A 27,240-nucleotide genomic window follows, 5' to 3' on the forward strand; every position below is an offset into this window, starting at 1 on the left:
TGATCTTAAGTCAGTCCTTTTTCATTTGGTAACAAAGGCAAATCCACTTACAGAAAACAGACTCCCACATTTCAAGGGTTTAAAGTTTCATTAGAAAAATCATACACAAAATAAAAAATATATTTTTCAAGAACAATAATGGTTATTTCATTCATCAAATTCATTTAAAACATGAGTTACAGTATAGGAAGAGAAATGACAGAAGAAAGCTTTATACAACAACCGATCTGCAAAACCAGGCTCTTAAAAACAACACACCATATGGTTTTAATAAAAAGGCAACTGCAATTCCATTTTCTAAGCTGTTTTAAGTTGACGGTCTTCTGTAATTGGTTTTTAATACTGTTTTCTCCATAACAAGTTTAAAGATGTCATTTCCTCATCACCAAATACTTTATTCTCAAAACACCTGATTAACCAGCTCTCTCTGTTGTTGCCTCGTTTCTTTTACTTTGCTAAGGAATATATGAAGCTGCTTTGAAGGTCAATCCAAGTCTACACCAAAGTTCTAGCACTTGGATATTTGTCCTCCTTCGCCTCTTAAGAAGTGTGATTAACAGTCACCTGCAACTGAAATTATGATGAACTTTTTCTCTCTTTTTAAGTCTGCCTACTAAATTCTACCTCTTCCTCTGCCCACCGCTGGGAGCACCAACCTCCCCTATCAGATTTGGATTTAGGAGGAGCTGATTTTGTTCAAATTCTCTCAATTTTTCAGTAGTATTCAAATTATATCTGAGTATAAGATTTTTTTAAAAGAAAAAAAAAGTCTTTGTTTCATCAGGAAAATGTTAAAACTTTGACAGAAGTTAACCATCTGTCCCAACTCCGTTCTATCAAGGCTCCCAAACAGCTTTCCATTTGCCACGACAGCAGTGGTAGGATGCCTATTATCAACTGCTCTTGGCACTAGTATGACACTACAGATTGGGTCTTTTTCACTGTTCACTTAAACTATTTCTAAAAGGCAAAAGCCTCTGTAATTAGTTGGAATCTATCAGAATAAATTAGTCTCTGAAAGGAAGGTGTTTGTTGCACTGTTAAGTTACATGCACATGACTGAAGGCAGGATGACCTGTTTTTCCTGGATAAAACTACACAATATGTGTAACAACTGCGAGGGAGATTGGCTAAGATATTCCTGCAGCTTAGAGAAATTAAAGCAAAGTGCAAGCCGGAACTGAATGCTAAAAAAGTCCCCCAGTTGGAAATCAAACTACAGTGAAGAAGATATAGAGGCATTTACAGATCAGTGTCTTAAAAAGTCACCGAGGTGGAAAGCCACCTCTGTGTGCTCCTCCACGGCCCCCCCTAAAACCACCTCTTTCGCCTCGGAAGTTAGATCGATTCCTTTCTCGGCCACGGCCAGCAGAAGTTCCACCTCTTCCTCCACCCCTGGGAGCTCCGCCTCCCCGATCAGACTTTGATTTGGGAGGAGGTGATTTTGGTCGAAGTCTCTCAATTTCCTCTGTACATCCAGTCAAGTAGGAATTAGGAGCACTAAAGTAGGATGCATAGGTTTCTGCATTATAGTTGCTATTTGTAAGAGTTGGTCCAACTGTAAGCCAACCTGAAATAGAGGGAAAGAAAGATTTTTTTTTTCCATTTCTCTTACTAATTCTTTAGGAGCTACTTCAAATCTTCAAATGCATTTTTTAAAAATGCATTAAAATTAAAAATAAAGATGCCCCTATCACTCATCCAGTATTTTTTTTAACAGAACACACAACATTTAGTCATTATACAGATTTCATCTTATTTCATCTTCATGACTGTTAACTTCTGTAAAATATCTTCCTTACTATCTCCATCCACATTTCACATTCTGTGAGAGCAGCACTTAGAAAAAAAATTACACACTACACTGAGTTTGGGTTCAGTGAAAATTTAATAAATTCTGTTAACCTTCCTACTTGTGAAATGATACCACTGTTTTCTGATTAAAATCCTGGAATCAACTTTTGCCTCTACTCTTCCCAACCACAAGACTAATCCAGCTGACAGGTACCTGAAACGCAACCACTACCATGTTGCTCCTGTTCATTTCCATTTTCCATGCCTACTGTCACCCTCAAATGTCAGTCTTTATTTTTCTATTAGGCCAGCCCCCTACACGTGTCACAAACACACATATATATTGTAATGCTCTCCCAGCCTCTCCTCCCTCTGAAAGCACAAAGCCTAAAACAAACTAAAATAGGTCACTTCTCTGCCTAATCTTCTAGGACTCTCCACAAAACACAGATTCATATATATGGTATCTAATGTCTTTTAGGATGAAACCTGAACTAAATTTCCAGTCACATTTTTCATTAATGCTTTTCATTACTTCATTTGAGTAAAAAAATCACTATAGGGGCGCCTGGGTGGCTCAGTGGGTTAAGCCGCTGCCTTCGGCTCAGGTCATGATCTCGGGGTCCTGGGATCGAGTCCTGCATCGGGCTCTCTCTGCTCAGCAGGGAGCCTGCTTCCTCCTCTCTCTCTCTCTCTGCCTCTCTGCCCACTTGTGATTTCTCTCTGTCAAATAAATAAATAAAATCTTTAAAAAAAAATAAATTAAAAAAAAATCACTATAGATATAACTGTTTCCATACAAATCTCCACCTCTGAAAATATAAATAAAAACACATCATAATGTGAGGTGCCTGGGTAGCTCAGCTGGTTGAGCGACTGACTGCCTTCAGCTTGGGTCATGACCCTGGAGTCCCAGGACTTTCTCTCGCATCAGGCTCCCTGCTCTGCAGGGAGTCTGCTTCTCCCTCGGACCCTCTCCCTCTCTCGTCCTCTCTCTCATTCTCTCTCTCTCAAATAATAAATAAAATCTTAAAAAATAACAAAACACATCATAATGTAAAATAAAACAAAACATAAAACCCCACCTCTGTGCCCATTCTATCCTTTCAACCTGCTAAAAATTACATTGTTCAACATCCAATTCAAATATACATCTTAAATGAAGTAAATAAAAACAATTTCTCAGAATTTGCATTACATGTTGTACCTCTATAGGTATTCAAAAGTAATTTTGTCAGCTACATTGCTATACAAATTAGCTTATAAGAAGGATGATTTCTGATTAAATTGCATCTGGAATGGGAAAAAACACATATTAACTATAAATGTTCAATAAAGACTGATCTTTCAACTATTTACTTTGTTTACTATTTTACATAATTTCATGAAAGTTGAGGCCATGAGTTTCTACAACTGAAATATCTTCAAGTTACTCTGCTCATCACAGCACACAGAGGTAGCTGATGGGCAGGGAGAGAGAAGAGGGATGGATTATGTCATACACATAAGTTAAGGCAACTTTGAGGATTTTTTTTTAACATTTTTAAAGGATATAGCTTTTTCTTAAAAAGATTTTATTTGATAGAGAGAGACATAGCAAGAGAGGGAGCATAAGCAGGGGGAGTGGGAAAGGAAGAAGCAGGCTTCCTGCTGAGCAGGGAGCCCGATGTGGGGCTTGATATGGGGCTCGATCCCAGGACCCTGGAATCAAGACCTGAGCCGAAGGCAGATGCTTAACAACTGAGCCACCCAGGTGCCCCAAGGATTACTTTTTTTAGAATGAAAATCAGAGTTTCTTCTAAATTCTTAGGTACTTTTATGGCCAATTATTCTATTATAAGTTCTTTAACTTTTTACTTTTTATAAAATGTAGGCTATTCAAAACAAGATTCTGGCTCTTTTCACCTTTAAACTGGATTTCTAACATGCTGAGGCAAAGAGACTGATTTTATATATTATGAATAAAGCAATGCTACTTTTATATTTTCTGAGAAATCAATAAAACAGAATATACTAATATTTCAATAACACTCTGTACATAAAAATTGTCCTTTTAAGAAAAAATTTGTCCATAATAGTCTAATTATTTTCTACTCATTTTTTTTCAAAGTAGTAAATTCACATTATATTGGTTTCATAAAAAGTTAAAACTTTGAAAAGACAACACCACTATACGTGTAAGCAAACAAGCTTAGGTATTTTAGTTTCTAATTAAGCCAAGATCTGTACTTCACAAATGTATGGTTATTTTCTGTGGGATTATTTAACTATTCACTTATGCATTTCTTCAACATGTTATTTACTGAATCATCTGAATGTTGGGTAGAAATAAGTAAATAAGACATTATTTGCCTTCCATGAGACTGTACGCTGAAGAAACTGACTAAAACATACGCTCAAATGAACTTGCAGTTCATCTAATGATAAGTGTTAAGAAGAAAAAGAAAACAGAGTAAAGGGAAAGAGCGTGTTGGAAGGAGGAAAAGTTGGGGGGGAGGCGTCTAAGGGGAAGGTGGCCAGTTTAGACAAGAGTTGTGAGAAAAGGTTGCCAGGTGTATGAATGAAAGTAGAGGACCATGAAGAGGTAAGAATGAGTTTGGCATATCTGAAGTACAGCAAGAGGAATCAAACACATCACAAGAATTTTATTTAACACAGCACTGTATACTATTTCTTGACACCTATATCACCAGGGGTGATAAAGTTTTTAAAAGATTTTCTAAGGTCCTACCTGGTCGAATTGTACTATCTCTTCCAAATAGATGAAGGCGTCTTCTACCAAGGCAAAAATGTTCAATAATATGAAAAATTTCAACAGGCTTTTCTATATTACCAATTTCAGGTTCTTCTGTGATAATCAAGTCAATGTCAACATTAGCATGAATGAAGTCCCCATCTGTGCTACGCTTAACAGTTCCTTTGATCCCCATAAGGCAGTGTTCCTAAATAAAGAGCAGACCAATTATTCTCTTCATCAGCAGTCTTATTTCCTAACATTATACATTTCCTATGTCCCAAATTCCAAAACAAACTTCATTTCTCCAAATCTGTGGGAAAGAGTTCTATCGGCAAAAACACAATAGGAAAACTGGACTTCCAGATGTGAGAAGACTGCCAGGGAAGCTAGACATGACAGTATCAAATTGGGGGCCATGATGTTTTAGAACTGTGTCAATGACCACAGAGTCTTTTCCTCTGCAACACTAAATAATTAACTTGTTTTCTCCAGTTACGGAAGCATGACACTTGACCTTAGAATCTTAAAATGATGTTATAATGGGCTTCATATATGATTCAAGATCAAAATCATATATAAGATATAGGTCTTTTTATATGGAAAGGGGACTTTAATTATGTATACAGACTTCTAATGACTCAACATAAAAAAATGAGAAAATCAATTTACTTTTTTGTTTTTTTGACCTCCTCTAATCTAAATGGCAGGCATATGGGTTAAATAAATTTAATCTCTCACTTGACTCCATGAACTATGGCAAGGGTAACTTAGGTTCCTTGAAAAGAACTTTCCAGTCTAGGAAAGATTTAGTAAGAAAGACTCTCCCACCAGTTGCTCCCTAAAGAGTGAAAGAATGGAGGACAAACTTTTAAAGCCTGAGAGTAACAGGGCAGTTTTATGGAGTAGATGTTCTCAGGGGTTCTTGTGTAGGTTCTTAGGATTCTTTTGGGAGGATAAAAATATCTCTCTAAGCCAACCAGCTGTGAGAGTCTTGCTGCCATCTCTTTTTTCTGGACCCAGGGAAAGGGAAAAAATCTGGGGGGGTCAGAGGTACCAAAAGTCCATAATGACTTAGAATTACAACAGTTTGGAACACACAAGAATACATATTACCTTCTCTAACACAGTGAAGGTTGAGATAACAAGGTGAATATTTTAAAATTAAACTGGATGTACTATTATAACATTCAATGCCATTTGTACAAATCTAAGAAAAGAACCTTTCTACCAAAATTAAATAGTATACAGTCATTTGGAAAAGCCTGAAGGAAAATAATGAAAATAAAAATAACAAAACAGTAAAGGCAATACCTTTGTTCTCTGGAAGACAGCCTTTGGATCTAAAGTCTTAGTCTTTCCAGGGTTGTTTTTATTGGTTTTAATCCAACAAATATCTTCACATCTTCTGTAACCCCATTTGCGTAAACACTAGAAAGAATTTAAAAAAAGAAAGCCTTAGTTAAAAGAAATAAACAAAAGTTAAAATAACCAACCAGCACTAAAAAAACTTCCTAGAGGTTTGAGACACTAAATTCCAAGATGTGACAGTAATTTTTAATTCAGAAATAGAAAAAAAGAAAAACCAGTCTTTAAGCAGCCAATATATAGAATGCATAGACATATTCTGGAAATTAGTATAATATATAAAGTTAAATATGAAAACACATAATTTTACTAATGTTCCAATTCTTTAATACTACCTTCCACGGGAATCAATAGAAAGGGTTTTTGTTTTTTTTTTTTTAAGATTTTATTTATTTCACAGACAGAGATCACAAGTAGGCAGAGAGGCAGGCAGAGAGAGAGGGGGAAGCAGGCTCCCTGCCGAGCAGAGAGCCCGATGTGGGGCTTGATCCCAGGACCCCGGGATCATGACCTGAGCCAAAGGCAGAGACTTTAACCCACTGAACCACCCAGGTGCCCCGAAAGGGGGTTTTAAATCATAAAACACTCAGCCCCCTCTTTAATCATAAAATTCAACAGATAATTTGATTCCTAGCACCTCAATTTTCTATCCTCTGACAAAGCTAAAAACTACGGAAAGTATTTTAATTGATAGCCTCTTTTCAAATGAGAGTCTTGCGTTATCTTTATATATTTAATATTAACAACTTCAGCTTCAGTGTATAGCTCATTACTGGATAAAACTGTACTTTCATCTTTATACAATCTAGAAAATAGAGATCTGACCCTTAGTGTCCTAGAATCTGTTATATAAGAATATGTAACAAATACTTGCCAATACACTGCTTAGAGTGGCATATGAGGACCCACTACCCAATACATGTGCTGCATAGCTGGTGGGAATAAAAACATAAGATATACCCCCTCCCCAAATGATCTAAAAGGAAAGTAGGGGGAAAATAACTAAACTGTGCAGTAGAATATTGTTGGTACTGGTCATTTCAGGAATGCCCTTACTGTGTAAAGTGAGAAACACCTCAAAATGAAACTTGGATTTTTATTTTAAAATCTCAAAAATCAAGATCAGTATCTGTTCCTGTCACCAATTATTTGTTTTGCACTGGATATTCATTATAAACCACAAGGGTCTAAAACCTCATGCCCTAATCAATTTAACAAAAAGCCTGTTAAGTATTTCTAATGCTAAATTATTTTTGCAGTAATTTTTGGCCAAAATCTGCTTTCACCAATATGACATAAACAAATACAATAAAACCTCCCAATCATTTTCAACCTAATTTGGGAGGTGGAAGGCAAGCCCAAAGCCAGACATTAGCAGCTATAAAAGGTAAATACCAACATACTTATAAAAACATATAGTATATTTCTATTTTCTTAGTTTTTCCAGAGCTTCTTGGAGAGGTGCCAGCAAAAAATAGATACCGAATTGGAATGCAGTTATAGTCTTACATTGGAATTAATAAACAACACAAGCAAGGATGTATCTAACAGTCTCAAACTTGTTATTTATATAAAGAATACAAAGTGCAGAATTTCAGGATTTTAGCATAAATTTATCTCAAAATAATCCTACTTAAATTCTTCACCTGTCAAATGGACACTTCCGAAAATTACTAGCCTTAAGTGAGATTATCTGCTGTATAACAAAATATATCCTAAAAATGGAAGGTGTCATCTAGTAACAAGTGAAGAAACTGAAACCTACCACAGTAAAAATCTCTTTGCCAAAAGTTTCATTGCTAGACAGCAGAACTGAGACTAAAACTGAATGAAGCCTTCTAATACGTAGCCACATGCTCCCATGATTCTTAGATAAAAAGGCATATGCTACTTTATTTCCATTTAGAAATCCAAAATAAGTGCAATAAGAAAAATAAAGTCCTGAAATACAGGAAATACAAGATGCTTAAAATAAATACAGGTGTATTTACAGGTGTGTTATGTAACTTCTTTCTCACTCTCATTTGATCATTCAAACCATGCGTTCCAGATGCCATGTTATTTTCCCAATTTGTTTTGGTTTTTATGTGGAATTCAGAAGTTAATATTATTCAGAAGGGTACCTTCTAGCTACTCATAATGAGTAGCAAATAATACTAAGCAGCCTGTTTTTGAGCTGCAGTTTCAAATGTCTAAACCGTTCTGAAGTTGTAACAAATTATATTGTGACTTATTGAACCCTAGTGCTAGTTAACTGAAAAGTACTGCCTTTCATGCATTCTTTTCTGAACATATTTTTTCCTTCTGAGTATTTTAGCAACTGTTCAAGAAACAAAGGACAGAATAACATCTATCTTCAAACTTTTTATATTTTTTCTTATGAATTAAAAATCCAATTTAAAGAAAACCATCTTACCACTCTTCCAAGGTCCAATCCCTCCCCGGAACCACACCAGAGAAAGATAAATGATCGAGGGGCTGCAATCTCATCAATCTCTAACTTCATAATCTGTGGAAAACCAAAACAATACTACATTTACCCAATCATCCTAAATCCGAAAGAACAACCATTGAGATTTATCAGGACTTTAAGCAGATGTGTTCTTTAAATGTACTAATTTTCATTAGCAAATAAATTTTATCCTTACAAATTATTCTATTTTCTTATTCTATATTAAGAAAACAAACACACACACACACACACACACACACACACACACACACGATTTCATACAGAAAAAGGTTACGGGGGGACCATATTCATAGACTAAAGGAATTCTATAAGATGTAGCTTGAGAGCAGCCCTTCATGATTTATAGAAAAAGGAACTGAAATAGGAAGAGGTTAAATTACTCCCAAATTAGGAGCAAAATTAAAATGAAATATAACAAATGTTTGGGGAAGATTTGGTTTCCAATATTTACATAAGTTCTATATAAAATAAATCAATATGCACATTTCATTATAATGTATACTTTAAGTCTCAAATGCCAAAAAATAGTCTAATTTTTCCAAGGAAGACATACAGATGGCCAAAAGCCACATGAAAAGATGCTCAAAGTCACTCATCATCAGGGAAATACAAATCAAAACTACAATAAGATGCCACCTCACACCTGTCAGAATGGCTAATATTAACAACAGAAGAAGAAACAGGTGTTGGCAAGGATGCAGGTAAAGGGGAACCCTTATTAACTGCTGGTGAGAGTGCAAACTGGTGCAGACACTCTGGAAAACAGTACGGAGTTTCCTTAAAAAGTTAGACCTAGAACTACCCTACCCTATGATCCAGCAATTGCACTACTGGGTATTTACCCAAAGGATATAAAAATACTGATTTGAAGGGACACATGCACCCAAAGTTTCTAGCATTATTATCAGCAATAGCCAAACTATGTAAACAGCCCAAATGTCCATCAACTGATGAAGAGATATGGATGTGAGATATATTTACAATGGAATATTACTCAGCCATTAAAAAGAAGAATGAAATCTTACCATTTGCAATGACACAGATGGAGCTACAGAATATGCTAAGCAAAATGAGTCAGAGAAAGACAAATATATGATTTTACTCATATGTGGAATTTAGGAAACAAAACAAATAACATAGGAGGGAAAAAACAGAGAAAGGCAAAAAAAGGCAAAAATAAAATAGACTCAACTATAGAGAACAAACAGGGTTGACGACGGGAGGTGGGCAGGGGATAAGCTAAATGGATGATGAGCATTAAGGAGGGCACTGGTTGTGATGAGCACTGAGTACTGTATGTAAATGATGAATCACTAAATTCTACACTTGAAACTAATATGATACTATATGTACACTAAGTGGAATTTAAATAAAAACTTGCAACAAAAATTAATGTATAATTTTGTTTCCTTTGTATGTGTTGTTCCCTTATATGTGGTTCCCTTGTATATGTTTCCCTTTTGTGTCACACTGAAAAAAAGTTCAAATAATGAAATCTGTAAATTTACAGTCACATAAAAAACTGTAAAACCAACCATTTTATATGATATTCTTTTTCTTCCAGTTTTCCGCCACAGTTAAGTTTCAGAGACCATAGTTTAAGCAAATATTTATGTTTCATTTATTTAAAAAATCTTAACTTATTTTTTTTTAATATTTATTTATTTATTTGACAGGCAGAGATCACAAGTAGGCAGAGAGGTAGGCAGAGAGAGAAGGGGAAGCAGACTCCCTACCAACCAGAGAGCCTGATGTGGGGCTTAATCTCAGGACCCTGAGATCATGACCTGAGCTGATGGCAGAGGCTTTACCCCACTGAGCCACCCAGGTGTCCCTAAAAAATATTAACTTTAGTAACAGATCCATTTAAGTTATAAGCTTACCATCTCTAACTTAATCTAAAAAGAAAAACATTATTTGATAGTAATAACGGATGTAAGTGACAATATGTATAAACCTAATGAGTTTTATATTCTGACTTTTTAAAATCTTGAAATCTCTCATCTAATACTCTCATTAAGAATATGAATAAGTAATTATGTAACACACACACATATTCCTACATGTTTATAGATGAAATAGATAAAAATAAGTGATGTCACACATTAGTGAAGAACATTAAGCAAATTATTCTCTTGACACTGCAATTGTAAATGCTAATTGTTGGTATTTTAAATAAGTCCTTATGTTCTTTGCCAAAAAGTGCTGACCACTACTGACTCTCTAATGTAAAAGAGAATACCTGTGAAATCTTCTTTCTTATTTACATTTTATATATTGGTTTAACTATTGGCACTTTCTTTAGGATATTATCACATAAAGGTTAAGAACTTAGGGCTCAAGGGCCAGACAAAACATTTCAACTATGCCAGCCAGAGCTGTTCAGTAAAATTAAACTGAAATCAAGAATATACATATAAAAGAGTTCCTTTATTTCAAAAACTCTATTAGTCTGTCACATATAATTGAAGCTCTTGTGCCTTTACTCACCAAACCTTAGAGACTGGCCAGAGAAAATAAAGTTCAGCCTAGTTTCAGGTGACGCATGAACAATGCAGGGGTTAGTGGCACCAACTCATACCCCCCATAAAAATGCGACTATAACTTCTGACTCCCCAAAACTTAACTACTTACACCTACTGTTGACTAGAAGCCCTACCGATAACATAAACAATTAACACATTTTATGTTATATGTATTTACACTCTATACTTAAAGTAAACTAGAGAAAAGAAAATGTTACTAAGAAAATCCTAAGGAAGAGAAAATATATTTACACTTTTCTGTAAAAAAATCCATGTATAACTGAAATCATGCAGTTCAAATCCACATTGTTCAAGGATCAACTATAATAATCAAAGACATAATGAGATTTTTTTTCAATTTTCTTTCCTTTGATTAAGGTCACAAAGATTGTTTTTATATTACTAGTCAATTTTGATGAATATATGGCTACATAGATGTTTCTTAAACACAACTGGAAGGAACGTAAATTTGTGCAACCTATCTGGAAAATTCCCAGCAATAAATATCAAGAGTATTATGTCTTTTGCGTGGCCTTTAGAATACTATATACTGTTACCTTTCTGAATTTCAATAGTACAAATTACATTTATTATCAGAGGGTGGGAAAAACCTTTTCAAAGTAGTAATATCTATAAATATGTAAATAAAAATGTCTGAGGGATTGAGATGAAAGGAAAAGCTTCAAGGAGGAAAAACCATAGGTATATCCTGAAGATTAAATAATAGATGTTAACTATCATTAACACAGGAGGACATGCAAGGATGCAGCACCATTTCCTATGAAACACCAGTCTTGACAGATGTCAGTCCTTTCCTTTCCCAACCTTCCTTCTGTGCTCAACACTCCTGCCTACTGTTTCCTTAAAATTCCCTATTCCCATGGCCCCTATGACATTAATACTCTTTTACATGTGCCTCTTAAACGTAAAAGTTTCCTGAGGCTTTACTGTCAATCCACATATTATCTTAATTAAGACACTATCTTAGGACAAATTCGTCTATTCTCATAGGCTTGATGCATCATCTTCTGAATCTGTATTTTGAGACACAGATCTGTCCTTTGAATGATATATTCCTATTACAACCTCCACATCGATGTCTCACATATACCTCAAAATCAATACGTTCAATACGATCTAATCCCTCCAATCCAGCTCTTCTGAAATTCACTCTTTCTCAACTGGTGAAGAATCAACCCACCTATCCCAAGACTTAAACCTTCATATCATCCTTAACTCTCCCCCCTCATTTCAATCACGAGAGCTCACCACAGTACCTATTACACATTACTGAATTTATCACCTTTCTATTCTTACTACCATTACCCCTATTTATGGTCCCTTCATCTCCTAACTAGGCTACTGCAACGGTCTTCTATCTGCTCTCCCCTTTCCAGACTTTTCCTCTAGTCCATACTCCACACACTAATCTGACCACTGAACTAAACCTGTTAAAGCCCTTCAAAGACTCCTTAATGTCTTCAGGATAAAAGTTTAAGCTTCTAAGACGACATCATCTCAAGAAAGGACCAATCTATGTTCTAACATCAACCTACAAACCAGATATTCTTTGTCTCCATCCCTTCTGCTCTTACTGTTCTTTTCATCTGGAATCACCATCCTATTCCTTTCTTTATCTGGCCAATTACAACTAGTATTTATACTGTTAATGTGTCACCTCCTCTTTGTTCATGTACTCTCTCCTACAAGGCTTGGTTAGTTTTTTTCAGATCATCTTGTGCAGTCCTCTGTTATAGAACTAACAAAATAATAATGCAATTATCTGTTTAGATCAATATTTATCCCATTAAACTACATTCTCCTTAAGTCCAAGAACCAGGGTTTATTCACCTTTGAATCTCCAGTTACCTACCACATTGCCTAGCACAGAGCAGTGCTCAGTAAGTATTTATTTTTGTTATTGATCAGTAAAAACAGAGAACTTTATGTAACTGACTGAAGTTACCAGCTTGCCTAATTTTATTTAGGAAAATGTGATTTTATGACAATTATATTATACTGAAATTATGTATCTTTTTAATCTATTATACTGTAAGTTCCTTAAAAAGAAATCATGTTTTACATGTATGTGTGTGTGTATATATATAAAAAATACTCTAATGTTTACTAAAACTAAGCAAATGCAGAAAGAATTACCAGTCACTCTGGCTTTACACTCTCCTACTTATACATCCAAGGTCTCTTAAGACTGGAACTGTAAGTCTTCCACAGACTATTTACTCACTACCTCTTCAACTTCTGTCCCAAAAAGAAGAATCAGACCAAAGATAGTGAAAACTGTCAATGTACCCTGGATCTTCTGCCACCTTATATATTATATATTTATGATTCCTAAAAATAGGGGAATATTTATAATCTTCTCAAATAAATATTCATTGAAAAAGAAATAATTACAATGTAGAAAGTTTCATCATACATCATCCCAAGTCCAGCATTTTTCATTAGCAGTGATGCCAGTTTCTCTGTAATATTCTTCTAAAGGGGGTTCCAGAAGAATCACATCAAATTTAGGTGTCAGTTCTCTGATGTCAAAGGCTTCTATATCTGCTTGTAAGTACCTATTTGATTAAGGCATAAAAAGTGACTAAGAGATTTTCAAATACCTTACAGATAAGAATGAAAGGAATTTCTTAAATATTACTAAACACTATGTACAAAGTAATCATAAACTAATTACTGAATACCTTTTTTATGCAGGAGTATCTTTCCTCAGTATAGACAGTAAACCATCTACCAACACTCTTCTCTACAAGATGTCTACAATCACACTACAAAATAAAATCAAATTCCCCTATGTACATCAAGAGTGTACTTCTCTCATTTTTATACTTCCATATGAGTGTAAGTCTCTGAGCCCCATTTCGTTATCTGAATCTCCTAAAAACTACCACATTATTTTTTCTTAATTGTTAAGTTAGAAAAACTATTTGTTAGCTTTAAAAGCCTCCTTCTAAAAAACTGTTTCTAAAGATGGGTATAATTTTCTTTTATCAATTTGTTAGTAGAATTGTTTATATTAATAGCCTTTTCTGGCCACATAGTATAAATTACAACTAGCCTTTACTGAAAGTTTTTTTTTATACATAGTGTTAAAATAACTTAAATACAAAATACTTTAACAGGTTTTTAAATTGGATGAATGTTAGAATCTGCTAATATTTTTCTCCACACACTCGGACTTCTTTGTGGTTCTTCTAATCACTAAAAAAATATATTTTAGCAAATTGTTAAATGTATAAAATGTTCAAAGTAAGCTAAATGTGAATTAAGTAGATTTTCCAATTTCAAAGACTTTTTACACATTTTTGAGGATAACATTATTCTGTTTAGCAAAGGTTAAAATGAACTTTCATAATCCAGTATGTTAAGACTAGTATCCATGAATGCTGTTATAATTAACCTTTATTTTTTCTTTTCCTTCATCTAAGTTTTCTAAAATTGCTTCAACAAATAAACTGCTTTTTGAAAGGAAAAGTCATTCAAAAACATTTTAAGAAACTCAAGATACAACAAACATGAATTATTTTTCTAAGAAAACATTTAGAGACACTTTAAAGAAATTATCTAGGAAATAAAAAAATAAAATCAAATGAGAGCACTCAGCACTGGAATGTCAAATGAATCTATTTTACCATACACAGGAAAAGTTTGTTAACATATATAGGTGCTGAGTTTTTTTCAAACAGAAAGGCCACAAGATAAAAGAACTGCTATTTTAAGCCCAAGTTGGGAATGAAAACTGAAAAAACACACTTACATAGGAGGAGTGTTCGATTTAGCTATTAACTCATCCTTCAGCCTGATGAGCTCCCTCAGTTTGGGATATTCCTCAAATCTGTCAGCCAAACCTGAGGACAAAAAATAGTAAATACTAAATTTCAATACGATGGAAATTAGTATCAGTGAATTCAAAGGTTATGAGCCCTCTCAGGAAAACACAATACACAATCACCACTTTATTCTTGTGTCCTTTTAAAAAAGTTAATTGAGTATTTTTAAAATATTTCACATATATATTTAATATCTAAAATATTTCACATATAACCATTTTCCATTCCACATGGAAGCAAAAACCCAGATGTTCTAAAGCTCAGTCCAAATTAATAAGCCATTTAATCTCTCATATTTAAGTTAAATCTGCTCATAGCATTAAGTTAAGCCATTCTGTCTGTTCTGAGGGAAAGAAAAGAACAACTATTAGTTAAAAGAATTCTTTCTCCTTAAGAAGCTAGTGATTACTGAAGTTTGTATTTAGCTTCTTAAGTAGTTATCAAAGGCAGAGAAAATGAGTATTTATTTTCTTTCTTATGATTACATATAGGAAGAAACAAAGAACAGTTAGAGATGAGAGAAACACAACCGATGACCTTAAATTAATTGGCTATGGCTCATGGACACAACCCTAGAACAAATCTAGTAAAGAAGATAATGAGTGCCTAATAGTAGACTACCTCTCACCTCCCAGACAAGTTGTTTTCACTATGAGTATTTCTTATATCAATATTTATCATTTTAAAGATTTCACATCTCCTCGTCATTATGAACCAAATCCCCATATATATTTTGAGGCTTAAGATCTTAAAAAACATATATAAGTCCTACAAAGTGTACTTAAAAACACAAGACTCACTGTTCCCATGTCCTCAAAAATGTTTTAGATCTTTGAGCTCAGAAGAGATTTTAGGTAAAGCAGCATAATGCCTGTTTTAGCAACTACAGGGATAAGTAGGGCTTTGAATATCAAAGATTCCTAAAATCTTTTATTTGGTTTTTCTCCCCCGTCACCCCAAGAAACATATTCCTAACAATATAAATCATATAAGCATCTCAATTTAAAAACGAAAAGTACAGACATTAATAACCTTAATATCAAAGAGTAAAAGTGAATGATTTCCTAAAGCCTCTTCAATCAGTGCTTATAAAACAAACTGCAAATAAAACAAGTTTAAAGATTTTATTATAATCAGGTTTTAATCACTGTAGAATCTGATCTCACTCTTCTCTAACAGAAAATGTAAGTTCTTCTCAATCCGTAATAGTTTCCTAAGTACTTTTATCTTTGCTGTGGGGAAATACGTATCTTAAAAACATAAAGGTGGATTCTGAAATTCAGTTATACAGCTATCATAAAAAACAGCTTTACTGAAGTATAACCAACATAGAAAAACACACATATTTAATATACACAATTTGATGAATTTAGACATATGCATCCATCCGTGAAATCATCACAACCAAGGCAACAGACATATCCATCACCTCTAGAAGTTTTCTTGTGTTCCTCTGGGTGTGTGTGTGTGTGTGTCTGTGCATGTTTGATAAGAACGCTTAAGATGTGATCTACCCGTAACAAATTTTTAAAGTTTTATTGACTACAGTCAACAGCATTGCTGACTACAAACACAATGCTACACAGCAGATCTCTAGAACTCATTCATCTTGCATAACTGAAACTTTTTATCAATTCAGTAACAATTCTCTATTTTCCCATTCTTCTAGTCCCTGATAATCACTGTTCGCTGATTCCATGAGTTTGACTACTTTATTGTATTTATATTACATATACCCTATTAGGTACTTAAGTATTTGCATATTTGTTCTGTGACTGGCTTATTTCACTTCACAGTATCATAACTTTTACGCTACAGCTAAATTTTGCTCATGAAAACACTAAAATCAGTTTCTACTTCAAGAGTAACTTCAAGAGTTGCTTGTGAGCAACACAGAAATAATAAATCAGATGGTACCAAAATTAAATTTTTTGTGTATGGCAAATGATGCCATCAAGAAAGTAAAAAGGCAACCCACAGAATGGGAGAAAATACCTGCAAATCATATGTCTAAAAAGAGACTTGGATTGAGAATATAAACTCTTATAATGTAATAATAAAAAGGCAAATAACCACTTAAAAAATAGGCAAAGAGTTTGGATATTTTTCCCAAGTATTTAAATAGCCAACAAATATGAAAAGATGCCGAACATCATTAGTCATCACTAGGAAAATGCAAGTCAAAATCCCTTCATACCCACTAGGATGGCTATAATTAAAAAGATAGATAACAGTAAATGGGAAGAACTGGCACCCTGATAAACTATTGGGAAGAATGTCAAATGGTACAGTTGCTTTGAAAAGTAATTGTGCAGTTCCCCCAAAAGCTAAACAGAGAATTAACACATGACCCAACAATTCTACTCTTAGCTATATGCCTAGGAGAAATGAAAGCATATGTTTACACAAGAATTTTACATGAATATTCATGCAACAATTTATAACAGTCAAAAAGTGGAAACAACCCAAATGAATGGATAAACAAAATGTGGTATATACATACAATGGAATATTATTTGGCAGTCAAAATAAATGAAGTACTGGTTTATGCCACAACATCAACAACCCTTGAAAATATTGTGCCAAGTGAAAGAAGTCAGTCACAAAATACCACATATTGTACAATTCCACTTATGTGAAATGTTTAGAATAGGCAAACGGCTAGAAATAGAAAGTTAATTAATGTTTACTTAAGGTTGGGGGCAGATGAGGAGGAGGTCATGGGAACTAACTAGTAATGGGTACTGAGTTTCTTTAGTGGAGATGAAAATTAGATTGTGGTAGTGACTGCACAAACTGGATTTACTAAAAACAGAACAAAACAAACCAGAATTATACCCTTTAAAATGGGTGACCTATATGGTACATGAATTATCTCAATAAAGCTCTTTTTAAAAATGCAGGGGTAATACATTTGAGAGACTTAGTAAACTGGGGCCGAGGAAAGAACCTCTGAGCTTGAGGATATTTCAAAAATTGAAAAGCAAAGAGAACAAAATCTGAAAAAAACAAAAAAGCAACAACAACAAAAAAAAGCTAGAAAATCCAAGAACCATGGGACAATTACAAAAAAGATGTAATGTGTGTAAGGGAAATACCAGAAGAACGAGAGAGAGAAGAGAAGAAATTTCTAAAATAAAAATGACTGAGAATTTCTCCAAATTAATATCAGACAACAAACCAAATCCAGAAAGCAGAGAGACTATCAAACAGTATAATGCCAAAAACCCTAAATTTATGGCATATCATTTACAAACTACAGAATGTTAAAGATAAAGAAAAAATCCTAAAGAAACCAGAGGGAAAAAACACCATGCCTACAGAAGAACAAATAGAAAGATAAACAAAAAGACAACAGTTATATCCAGTATCTTAGAAACATGCAAGCAAGAAAAGATTGGAGTGAAATATTTAAAGTGTTGAAAGGAATAAAACACCAGCCAAGAATCCTAACCTCTGTGAAATTATTCTTCAAAAGTGAAAGAGAAATACTTTCCTAGAAAAAAAAAATTTGAGGAAATTTGTTGCCAACAGAGTTGGCTTGCATGAAATGTTAAATTCTTTAGAGACAAGGGAAAAAATATTATAGGTAAGAAAATCAGGCCTACAAACAAAAGCAAAGCACCAAAGAGGGAATAAATGAAGGTAAAATAAAAATGCAAGGATTGTCACAGAACCAAACTGAAGAAGGAAGGAAGGAAGGGAGTGAGTAACACTGCTGGAAGGAAAGGAGGGTATACTAGAAGTATGGAGAATGAAAATAGGAAGCCAGGAAAAATAATTCTGGAATTAGAAAAGCCAAGCCAGGAAAAATGATTTTGTTAGAAATAATCCACAAAATGGATAAAGTACATGCATGTAATCAAGAGTTAGCAATAGCATATTCCCAACAAATCTAACATACCTACATCCCTGATGAAATTTTGAGGTCTATGTCCAGTGTCTACAAAATGTTGGCAGTAATCATTATGGGGATTTAAACTCTGCGTTCCCTAAAGAAAAAGTCAAAATTAAATTAAGAGCATTTTACTCTAATGGCAGATACACTAACTCTGTACTTTATTTTTTATTATGAGGCCATATAAAATAGAAGTTGATACATTTTTTAAAAATTAGTACTATTTGGAAACACAACTAAAATGACAGTAATACTCCTTAGTAGCTACAAACATTGATTTAGCATTATCTCATCCTAAATAGCCAAGTATCAGAAAATTATTTCAAGAATAATTTTAAAATTTTTATTTTATAATGATAATTCCTCAAAAACTGAAAAATATTGAAAATAGTATTTAAAATTTTTTCATGCATAGAGCTGAAATGTGAAGACTTATAATATGAAAATTTATTTACCTTAAGAAAAGTACTAGAATCTTTATAAATCTCTTCTTCATAAGGCAAATTCTCTTCTTCTTGTTGCATTTCTAATTCATCCTTGGAAAAGATTAAAGACATTTTATGTATATAAGGAATATTTTATGTATTTATGATATCTTGAGTAGTAAGACTCAATAGTCTTGAGTAGTAAGACTCAATATAACTTTTTTTTTTTAAGATTTTATTTATTTGATAGAGAACATCAGCAGGAGGAGCAGCAGGCAGAGGGAGAAGGAACAGGCTCCCCACTGAGCAAGGAGCCTGATGTGGGGCTCAATCCCAGGACCCTGGGATCATGACCTAAGCCAAAGGCAGATGCTTAACCAAGTGAGTCACCCAAGCACCCCAAGACTCAATATAAATATTTCATTTCCCTAAGATATAATTTTTCAAATTATCATTAAAGTCAAACACTGAAGTCATTGCATGCTTTTCATTACCTAGTTATTTTTATAATAAAAATTTCCTTTTCATTCTCATCAATGAATACCTGTCTATAACTACTGATTTTGTTGACTGCATTGTCTAATATTATTTATCTCATTATACTGTAAATACTGGGATTTAGCTCAAATCATGAAAGACATGACCACCAATGGGACAATTTTATTTCTCTTAAAAACCATATGAAACTATTATTATCAGATGGTAAGAAAGTAAACAGCCTTATTTCTGATACGGAAAAAGCTTATTGGTCTGGAGAGAAAATCAAACCAGCCATAGCATTCCCTTTGGCCAAAACCTAATCTAGAGCAAGGCCCTCACTCTTTTCAATTCTATGAGGCCTGAGAGAGCTAAGGATGCCACAGAAGGAAAGCTGGAAGCTAATAAAGGTCAGTTTATGAGGTTTAAGGAAAGAAACCATCTCCATAACATAAAAGTGTAAGGTGAAGCAGCAAACACTGATGTGGAAACTGTAGCAACCCTGAAGCAAGACCCTCTACCAGCAAAAAGAAAAAGATTAAAACTCACTGAAAAGCTCAAAAGATGGCTAGCAATAAAGCATTTTTTAAAAAGATTTTTTTATTTATTTGTCAGAGAGAGAGAGAACACAAGCAGGGGGAGCAGCACGCAGAGGAGAAGCAGGCCCCTAGCTGAGCAAGAAACCTGATGTGGCACTCAACCCCAGGACCCTGGGATCATGAACAGAGCCAAAGGCAGATCCTTAACTGACTAAGCCACGCAGGCATCCCGGCAATAAAGTATTTTTAAATTAAGGTATATATCTTGCTTTATTAGATATTAATGCTACGGCACATTTAACAGACTATAAGATAGTGTAGACATAACTTTTATATGCAATGGGAGACCAAAAATTTCACTTGACTTGCTTAACTGCGATATTCACTTCTTTGTGATGGTCTGTAACCAAACCTACAGTATCTCCAAGGTATGCCTGTATACATAGGCTACTGACATTTACTTTACAAAGCTTAAAATTGAGCTTTCATTAAATTTATTTTCCTGGATAAGAATCTACTGTGGGGCGCCTGGGTGGCTCAGTGTCTGCCTTTGGCTTAGGTCATGACCCCCTGGGATTGAGCCCTATGTTGGGCTCCCTGCACAGCGGGGAGTCTGCACTCTCCCTCTGTGCACTTTCTCTCTTTCAAATAAATAAATAAAATCTTAAAAAAATAATAAAAGTAAATTTAAAAGAAAAAGAATCTATTATTGTAAGGATTTATATTTTTCTTGACCAGAAAATTGCCCTGTTCTCTACTTGCCTTATATTCTTCCATTTTGTCTTCATCTGTCTCTCCTTCATCCTGATACTTACGTTTTGCATTTGGAGCAGAGGTATCGTAGGAAGCCCTGAAAATTAAAACTGAAGTGTCACACACATATATAGAAAGATGTATAAATGGCAGCTATTAATAATATTAAATAACAGTTTACAAAAACAGAACAAGGCACATTTTTTCTGATTAAACAGTATTTATTCATGCATCTAGTTTATAAATTAAAAAAAAAAACACACACAACCTGATTGTCAATTCTGTATTTTACTTTTATGAGAAAGCAACCAAACAGGAAAATAAGCTTTTATGATGGGTGTATGGCAAAAAGAAACTTCTATATTATATATCATTCTGCATTGCCTTGAGCAAAATTGATATTCAAATTAATGACCTGAAAAATTCTGAAGTGCTTTATGAACTACCAAATGAATACCACTTTTAAGGTAAAGTATGTTTTTCTTTATAAGAATTTGTAAATATAACAATTTAATCCATGGTGTGTAAGCTAATTCTTAGTCTAAAATTCCATTCTAAATACTTTATGAATGAGAACATACTATATTCAGAAAGTGTTTCATAGTTCATGAATACTAAAAACCAAAAATCAGTATTTCTGAAATCTTTACTTTGATGCTTGTCATAACACACTTCATACCTAGGATTATCTGTTTGTCAAAACAATAACCAGGGGCGCCTTGGTGGCTCAACCAGTTAAACGTCTACCTTTGGCTCAGGTCATGATCTGGGGTTTTGGGAGTAAGCCCCATAATGGGGGGGGGGGTCCCCTGCTCAGCGGGCAGTCTGCTTGTCCCTTTCCCTCTGCCCCCCAGCTCACTAATGCTCGCCCTCTAATAAAATTTTTTTAAAAAGCAAACAATAACCCTTTCACAATATTAACATTTCGCTAAAAAAAAAAAAAAAAAAAAAAAAAGATTCAACTGACCTGCAAGTTTCTCTTGTTTCAGCAATTTCTCTCTGCTCATCTTTGCTATTTAACACAGCACCAATGCTATCGGCACTTTCTGCTCCCAACTGAGAAAGGACAAAAACCAAAAATTAGATCATAAAGCACCGGATAGCCTTTCCTGCCTGAGTAGCAACACTGAATATATCAGGTATTTGAAAACAAACAAACAAACTCTAACTCCTTCAGCAGGCAAGTGGATTAATTACCTTGCAGGAAAAACAGTAAATACCTTGGAACAAAACCATGTTAATTAGGAACAAATCTGAGAGCTAGCAAGCATTTTATACCTTCAGTTGTATTTGAAATTAAGACAATTTTAGCCATCCTCTACTTTTCAAGTAAATAAAAAAACACAATTTAGTAGTAGTAGCAAAAACAAAAAAAGCAGCTCATATAGTGTATACAGAGTGGTAGGCATTAACACTTTGTATCCATCAGCTCCTATATTATACCTTATTTATCTTGTGCTGTAATAAATATTTATCCAGTTTTATTCAAGCCAAGTATTTATACAATGATTTATAGGCACAACACTGAATTTTAATAATACCTAAAAAATGGTAATGCAAATTGTTTGGCAGTCAGGGAAATTATGCAAAATACAACAAATAACTAGTTGAGATAAGCTGGCTGCAAAAAATGGGATCAGTTAATAGACATCTTTTTTTTTTTAAAGATTTTATTTATTTATTTGAGAGTGAGAGAAAGAGCACAAGGAAGGGGAGATAAATGGAGAGGGGGAAGCAGGCTCCCCACTGAGCAGGGAGCCTGATGTGGTACTCAATCCCAGGACCCCGGGATCATGACCTGAGCCAAAGACAGATGCTTAACCATCGGAGCAACCCAGGCACCCAGTTCATGGACATCTTTAAAAGCCAAATGAAGGGACACCTGGGTGGCTCAGTGGGTTAAGCCACTGCCTTTGACTTGGGTCATGGTCTCAGGGTCCTGGGATCCAGCCCCACATCTGCCTCTCTGCTCAGCAAGGAGCCTGCTTCCGCCTCTTTCTCTGCCTATCTTTCTGCCTACTTGTGATCTCTGTCAAATAAATAATCAGGGGGCGCATGGGTGGCTCAGTGGGTTAAAGCCTCTGCCTTCGGCTCGGGTCATGATCTCAGGGTCCTGGGATCGAGCCCCGCATCGGGCTCTCTGCTCGGCAGGGAGCCTGCTTCCCTTTTTCTCTCTGTCTGCCTCTCTGCCTACTTGCAATCTCTGTCTGTCAAGTAAATAAATAAATAACCTTAAAATTTTTTTAAATAAATAAATAAATGATTAAATAAAAGCCAAATGAACTGAGGGACATGAGGCCATGAGGGACAATTTTATATTTTATATAAAGGGACAATTTTATATTCTTAAGCAAGGCATGAGGAAATCTGCATTAAATAGTCTCTTTAGCTCAGGAAAGGGAATACACTAAAATATCAGAGCTACAAGTCCCTTGCTTGATCTTAAGCAATCACCACTGCCTTTTTAGTCTGCCTACTTCATGACTCCCCTAAGGTTTCTCAATGACAGATCTCTTACTATGTATCAAATGTTCCTGACTTTTTAACTCTCCCATAAAATCTTCCTGAACCCTATTCTCATTAGTTAAAAGACACATCTACTTCCCATAGTTAAAATGATTTCTAATCTTCCCATGACTGACTCCTCTCTCTTGAGGTCTCAGATGAGGACAAGTGATTTCCTTAAGGAGTGCATAGAATAGGTAGCCTCCTTCCACTTTTCTCCTTTTTATTTCCTTATTTGGGTCTTAGTACTTAACACAACTTTCAATTATTTTAGGTCTTACTTTTGCTTACTTCCTGTTCATATTGTTTCAAGGTCTTTAACATGACTTCTGATTATTTTACACTTAAATTATTTAATCTTTACTTTTGTTTACTGCTCCACAAGTTACATCTAAGTTCTCTAAGCAGATGAACGCTGTCCTCTTGGTATCTGTATGTTCACAGCTTGTATAATGCCTGACTCAGAGTAGATGCTCAATATTTGAATGAACCAATTAGATTTCCTACTACATTAGAATACAATGTATTACATTAGAAATGCTTTAAGTTAAAATTCTGCTGACATATAGAATTGTCCTCACATGCTCCAAAAACAAAAAACAAATCTGTGGAATGACTGGAATAAGTAAATCACAGATTTTCTGTTATGGAAGCACTAAATATGTTCTTTTAACAATTTCGACAATTTGGTATCATTTAAAAGCATATACGATTTTTTTGGGAACAAAGCTATAGCTAAGTAAAAAGTAGGTGTAAGTTGCTGACATTTATATTCTGTGTAACAATAAGTAATGTTAAGTAGTGTACTCAACAGTAAGGACAACGAACACCAGCTGGAAGAAGACCCTTAGCCAGAAAGATCAAGACAGTTTTCATTACAATGTTCTGACCTGAGCTGTGCTACAGGAGATGCACAGAAATCAGAAAGGAAGGAGGACAGAATGCAAGTTGGTGTAGCCACTTTGGAAAACAGTGTGGAGATTCCTTAAGAAATTAAAAATAGAGCTACCCTATGACCCTGCAATTGCACTACTGGGTATTTACCCCAAAGATACAGATGTAGTAAAAAGAAGAGCCATATGTATCCCAATATTCATAGCAGCAACGGCCACAGCAGCCAAACTGTGGAAAGAACCAAGATGCCCTTCAACAGACCAATGGATAAAGAAGATATGATCCATATATACAATGGAGTATTATGGCTCCATCAAAAAGGATGAATACCCAACTTTTGTATCAACATGGAAGAGACTGGAAGAGATTATGCTGAGTGAAATAAGTCAGACAGAGTCAATTATCATATGTTTTCACTTACTTGTGGAGCACAAGGAATAACATGGAGGACATGGGAGATGGAGAGAAGTGAGTTGGGAGAAATCGAAGGGGGAGACAAACCACGAGAGACTATGGACTCTTGAGAAACAAACTGAGGGTTTTAGAGGGGAGAGGTGGAGGGTTGGGTTAGCCTGGTGGTGGATATTATGAAAGGCACGTATTGCATGGAGCACTGAGTGTGGTGCATAAACAATGAATTTTGGAACACTGAAAAAAAATAAATTTTCTTTAAAAAAATAAACAAGGGGCGCCTGGGTGGCTCAGTGGGTTAAAGCCTCTGCCTTCGGGCTCAGGTCATGATCCCGGGGTCCTGGGACCGAGCCCCGCATCAGGCTCTCTGCTTCGCAGGTAGCCTGCTTCCCCCTTTCTCTCTGCCTGCCTCTCTGCCTACTTGTGTTCTCTGTCTGTCAAATAAATAAATAAAATCTTAAAAAAATAAAAAATAAAAAAATAAATGATAAAGGCAAAAAAAAAAAGAAGTACAATTAAAAAAAATTGTATAAATTGCACAAACCACATTCTGGACAGTAATCTGTGTTGTTCAAATAGAGAAGACAATTGAAAGAAAGGCTGAAATTAGTTGCAAAAGTGGAGGTCTGTCATTGATTATATCAGACATTCTTTCTTATGTGGAAATAGTTCCTAACCAACTAGAAGACTAGGGAGCAGCTAGTGTACTGGAAAGAGCATGGAAAAGCCTAAAACTACAAGCTTGCAACTTTATAAACTTTGTGGACTTCAGCATGTAACTTAAACTCTTTGAGCTCTATTTTCTTCATCTATAAGATGCAAATAGCATCTGACTTGCAGGACTGAAGATAATGTATATAAAAACTTAGCAGAGTCTTGATTCATTAAAGGTACTTAATAAAGGCACCCATCATTAAATTTTTTGCACTATGCAAGCTCTTTTAGGGTAAGGACCATTTTTTATTCATAGTTGAATTGCCAGGGGCTTACTAGATCCTCTCGTGTATAGTAAGACACAAAAGTAACCATTTATGAATGCATTTTGAGTCAAAGAAAATTAAACTAAAACTAAAATCTAAAAAAACTAAAAAATAAGAACCTTACTTGGTGGTAACAAAGCTACTGAATATTCTAAAGCCAACACAATAAAAAAAGGTACAAGAAAGAAGGCTTGGAAAAGATACCTGATTTGTCCCAGATCATAATGCTAGAGGGACAGAACAGGTCTGATTCCAATTCCCACATTTTTAACACTATATATACCATAACCATATATGACTATAAATACCGTAACCATATATGGTTATATACACCATATATGGTTATATACACCATAACCATATATATTTAATACATATATATATACACCATAAACCTTTTCATCAGATCATAAGAGTATAAGTTTCAAATTTTCATTTACTAAAACCAAGATTCATTACTGAAAAATAACAGTAAGATGCCTCATTAAAACCTCGTAGTATTTCCTCCATCACTTTTAGTGATATGAACGGTAGAAATGGGAAACACAAACTCTAAGTAAAGGTGTGCATCTGCATTTTCTGCATGTATAGTCTCCTGATCAAGTGTTAATTCACACACGAGCTTTGGAGAGACTCACCTGGATTCAATTTTCTGGCCTAGCGATGAGTGACACGGGGCAAAAACTACCTAACCTCTCTAGCCTGTTTCATTACTTGGTAAGGGACGTCAATGATATCTATTCCAAATGTTTACTGTGGCTTAAACAGAGTGAGAATTCAAGTATTAGCAGTGGGTGATGACGAAGACACAGTACTTAGCAACACACAAGATGGACAAACTAAAATTTTACACTCGGGCTACTTCTAATGCAGTCTTTAGATATGATCCCAAAGAAAACACTATAAATCTATTTCACAAGGAAGCCACAATCTCAAGAACTAGGTACTAAGAAGAAAGGCCTGACACGGACGACCATTTAAATAGTTTAGAGAAACTTAAGGGATAACAAATCACTTTTCCTGGCGCGAACGACGGTAATTTATTTGCAAAGACCAAAGCTTTGTCTCCCCATCATTGAGCCCTGCGCCGGACACTCGGCGCGCATTCCATAATGGCTGCTGAGGACCAATCGTGGCGTTCGGTTTAGCAACATAATGGCCGCGGCACAGATGAAGAATATTCAAGGTACTGCGGCAGTTAAGAGCAAGAAAGGCAGGTAGGCCTAGGGATCAGGGTTGCGGAAGCAGAGAAGTAAGCACCGCAACGCGTAGGCAAAGACAGAAAAGAACGAGGGGGAGGAGGAAGAGAAGGGAACCGCGCACGCGCATTCTCGATTCCTCCCTGGGCCGCGGACCTGCTGTGCAAGGAGCTGTCGCCGTAACTTCTGCCGCTCCCGGATCTCCTGCAAGCGGCTGTCCATGTCCCAACTCCTGCTTCCCACTGCCCACAAAGCCTGACAATTAGCGGATGAAAAACCACCCGATTTTTCTTCTGAGTCTGTGGAACACAAGATTCAACGGGATCTTCTACCACCCGGTATCTCTCCCCCTTTCCTCAATAGGTACTTCCGGCGCGGCCGGTATTGGCTCCACCGAGCCCGGAAGTCCCACCT

The 27,240-nt window shown here is 35.2% G+C and overlaps 1 protein-coding gene across 2 annotated transcripts; it reads right to left on the reverse strand.

The window, feature by feature from the left end:
* On the reverse strand, positions 1–27,240 carry METTL14 (methyltransferase 14, N6-adenosine-methyltransferase non-catalytic subunit). Of its 2 annotated transcripts, XM_082727380.1 has the most exons (11): positions 26,983–27,240; positions 21,805–21,893; positions 20,847–20,934; positions 19,099–19,179; positions 18,650–18,737; positions 14,673–14,763; positions 13,332–13,473; positions 8,313–8,405; positions 5,843–5,959; positions 4,526–4,736; positions 1–1,570 (listed from the first exon to the last, which is right to left on the reverse strand). In XM_082727380.1, exons 1-11 carry the CDS (start codon positions 27,046–27,048, stop codon positions 1,266–1,268), a joined length of 1,371 nt encoding a protein of 456 aa, XP_082583506.1. In that variant the 5' UTR covers positions 27,049–27,240; the 3' UTR covers positions 1–1,265. The 2 variants fall into 2 exon arrangements, with proteins under 2 accessions (XP_082583506.1, XP_082583507.1); XM_082727381.1 differs by lacking the exon at positions 20,847–20,934 and having other exon boundaries at positions 26,983–27,194.

This window comes from Mustela nivalis (genome assembly GCF_964662115.1).
Source record: "Mustela nivalis genome assembly, chromosome: 4".
Classification (NCBI taxonomy): domain Eukaryota; kingdom Metazoa; phylum Chordata; class Mammalia; order Carnivora; family Mustelidae; genus Mustela; species Mustela nivalis.

What these genes read in the sequence shown, in the direction of transcription:
- METTL14 (XM_082727380.1), bottom strand. Translation starts at nt 27,048, where the DNA reads ATGGACAGCCGCTTGCAGGAGATCCGGGAGCGGCAGAAGTTACGGCGA. An exon ending in GACAGCTCCTTGCACAGCAG is followed by an intron (nt 21,894 to 26,982) that starts GTCCGCGGCCCA and finishes GTCCTTTCTCAG; the next exon opens with TTGGGAGCAGAAAGTGCCGA. An exon ending in AGATAGTACAATTCGACCAG is followed by an intron (nt 1,571 to 4,525) that starts GTAGGACCTTAG and finishes CCTCTATTTCAG; the next exon opens with GTTGGCTTACAGTTGGACCA.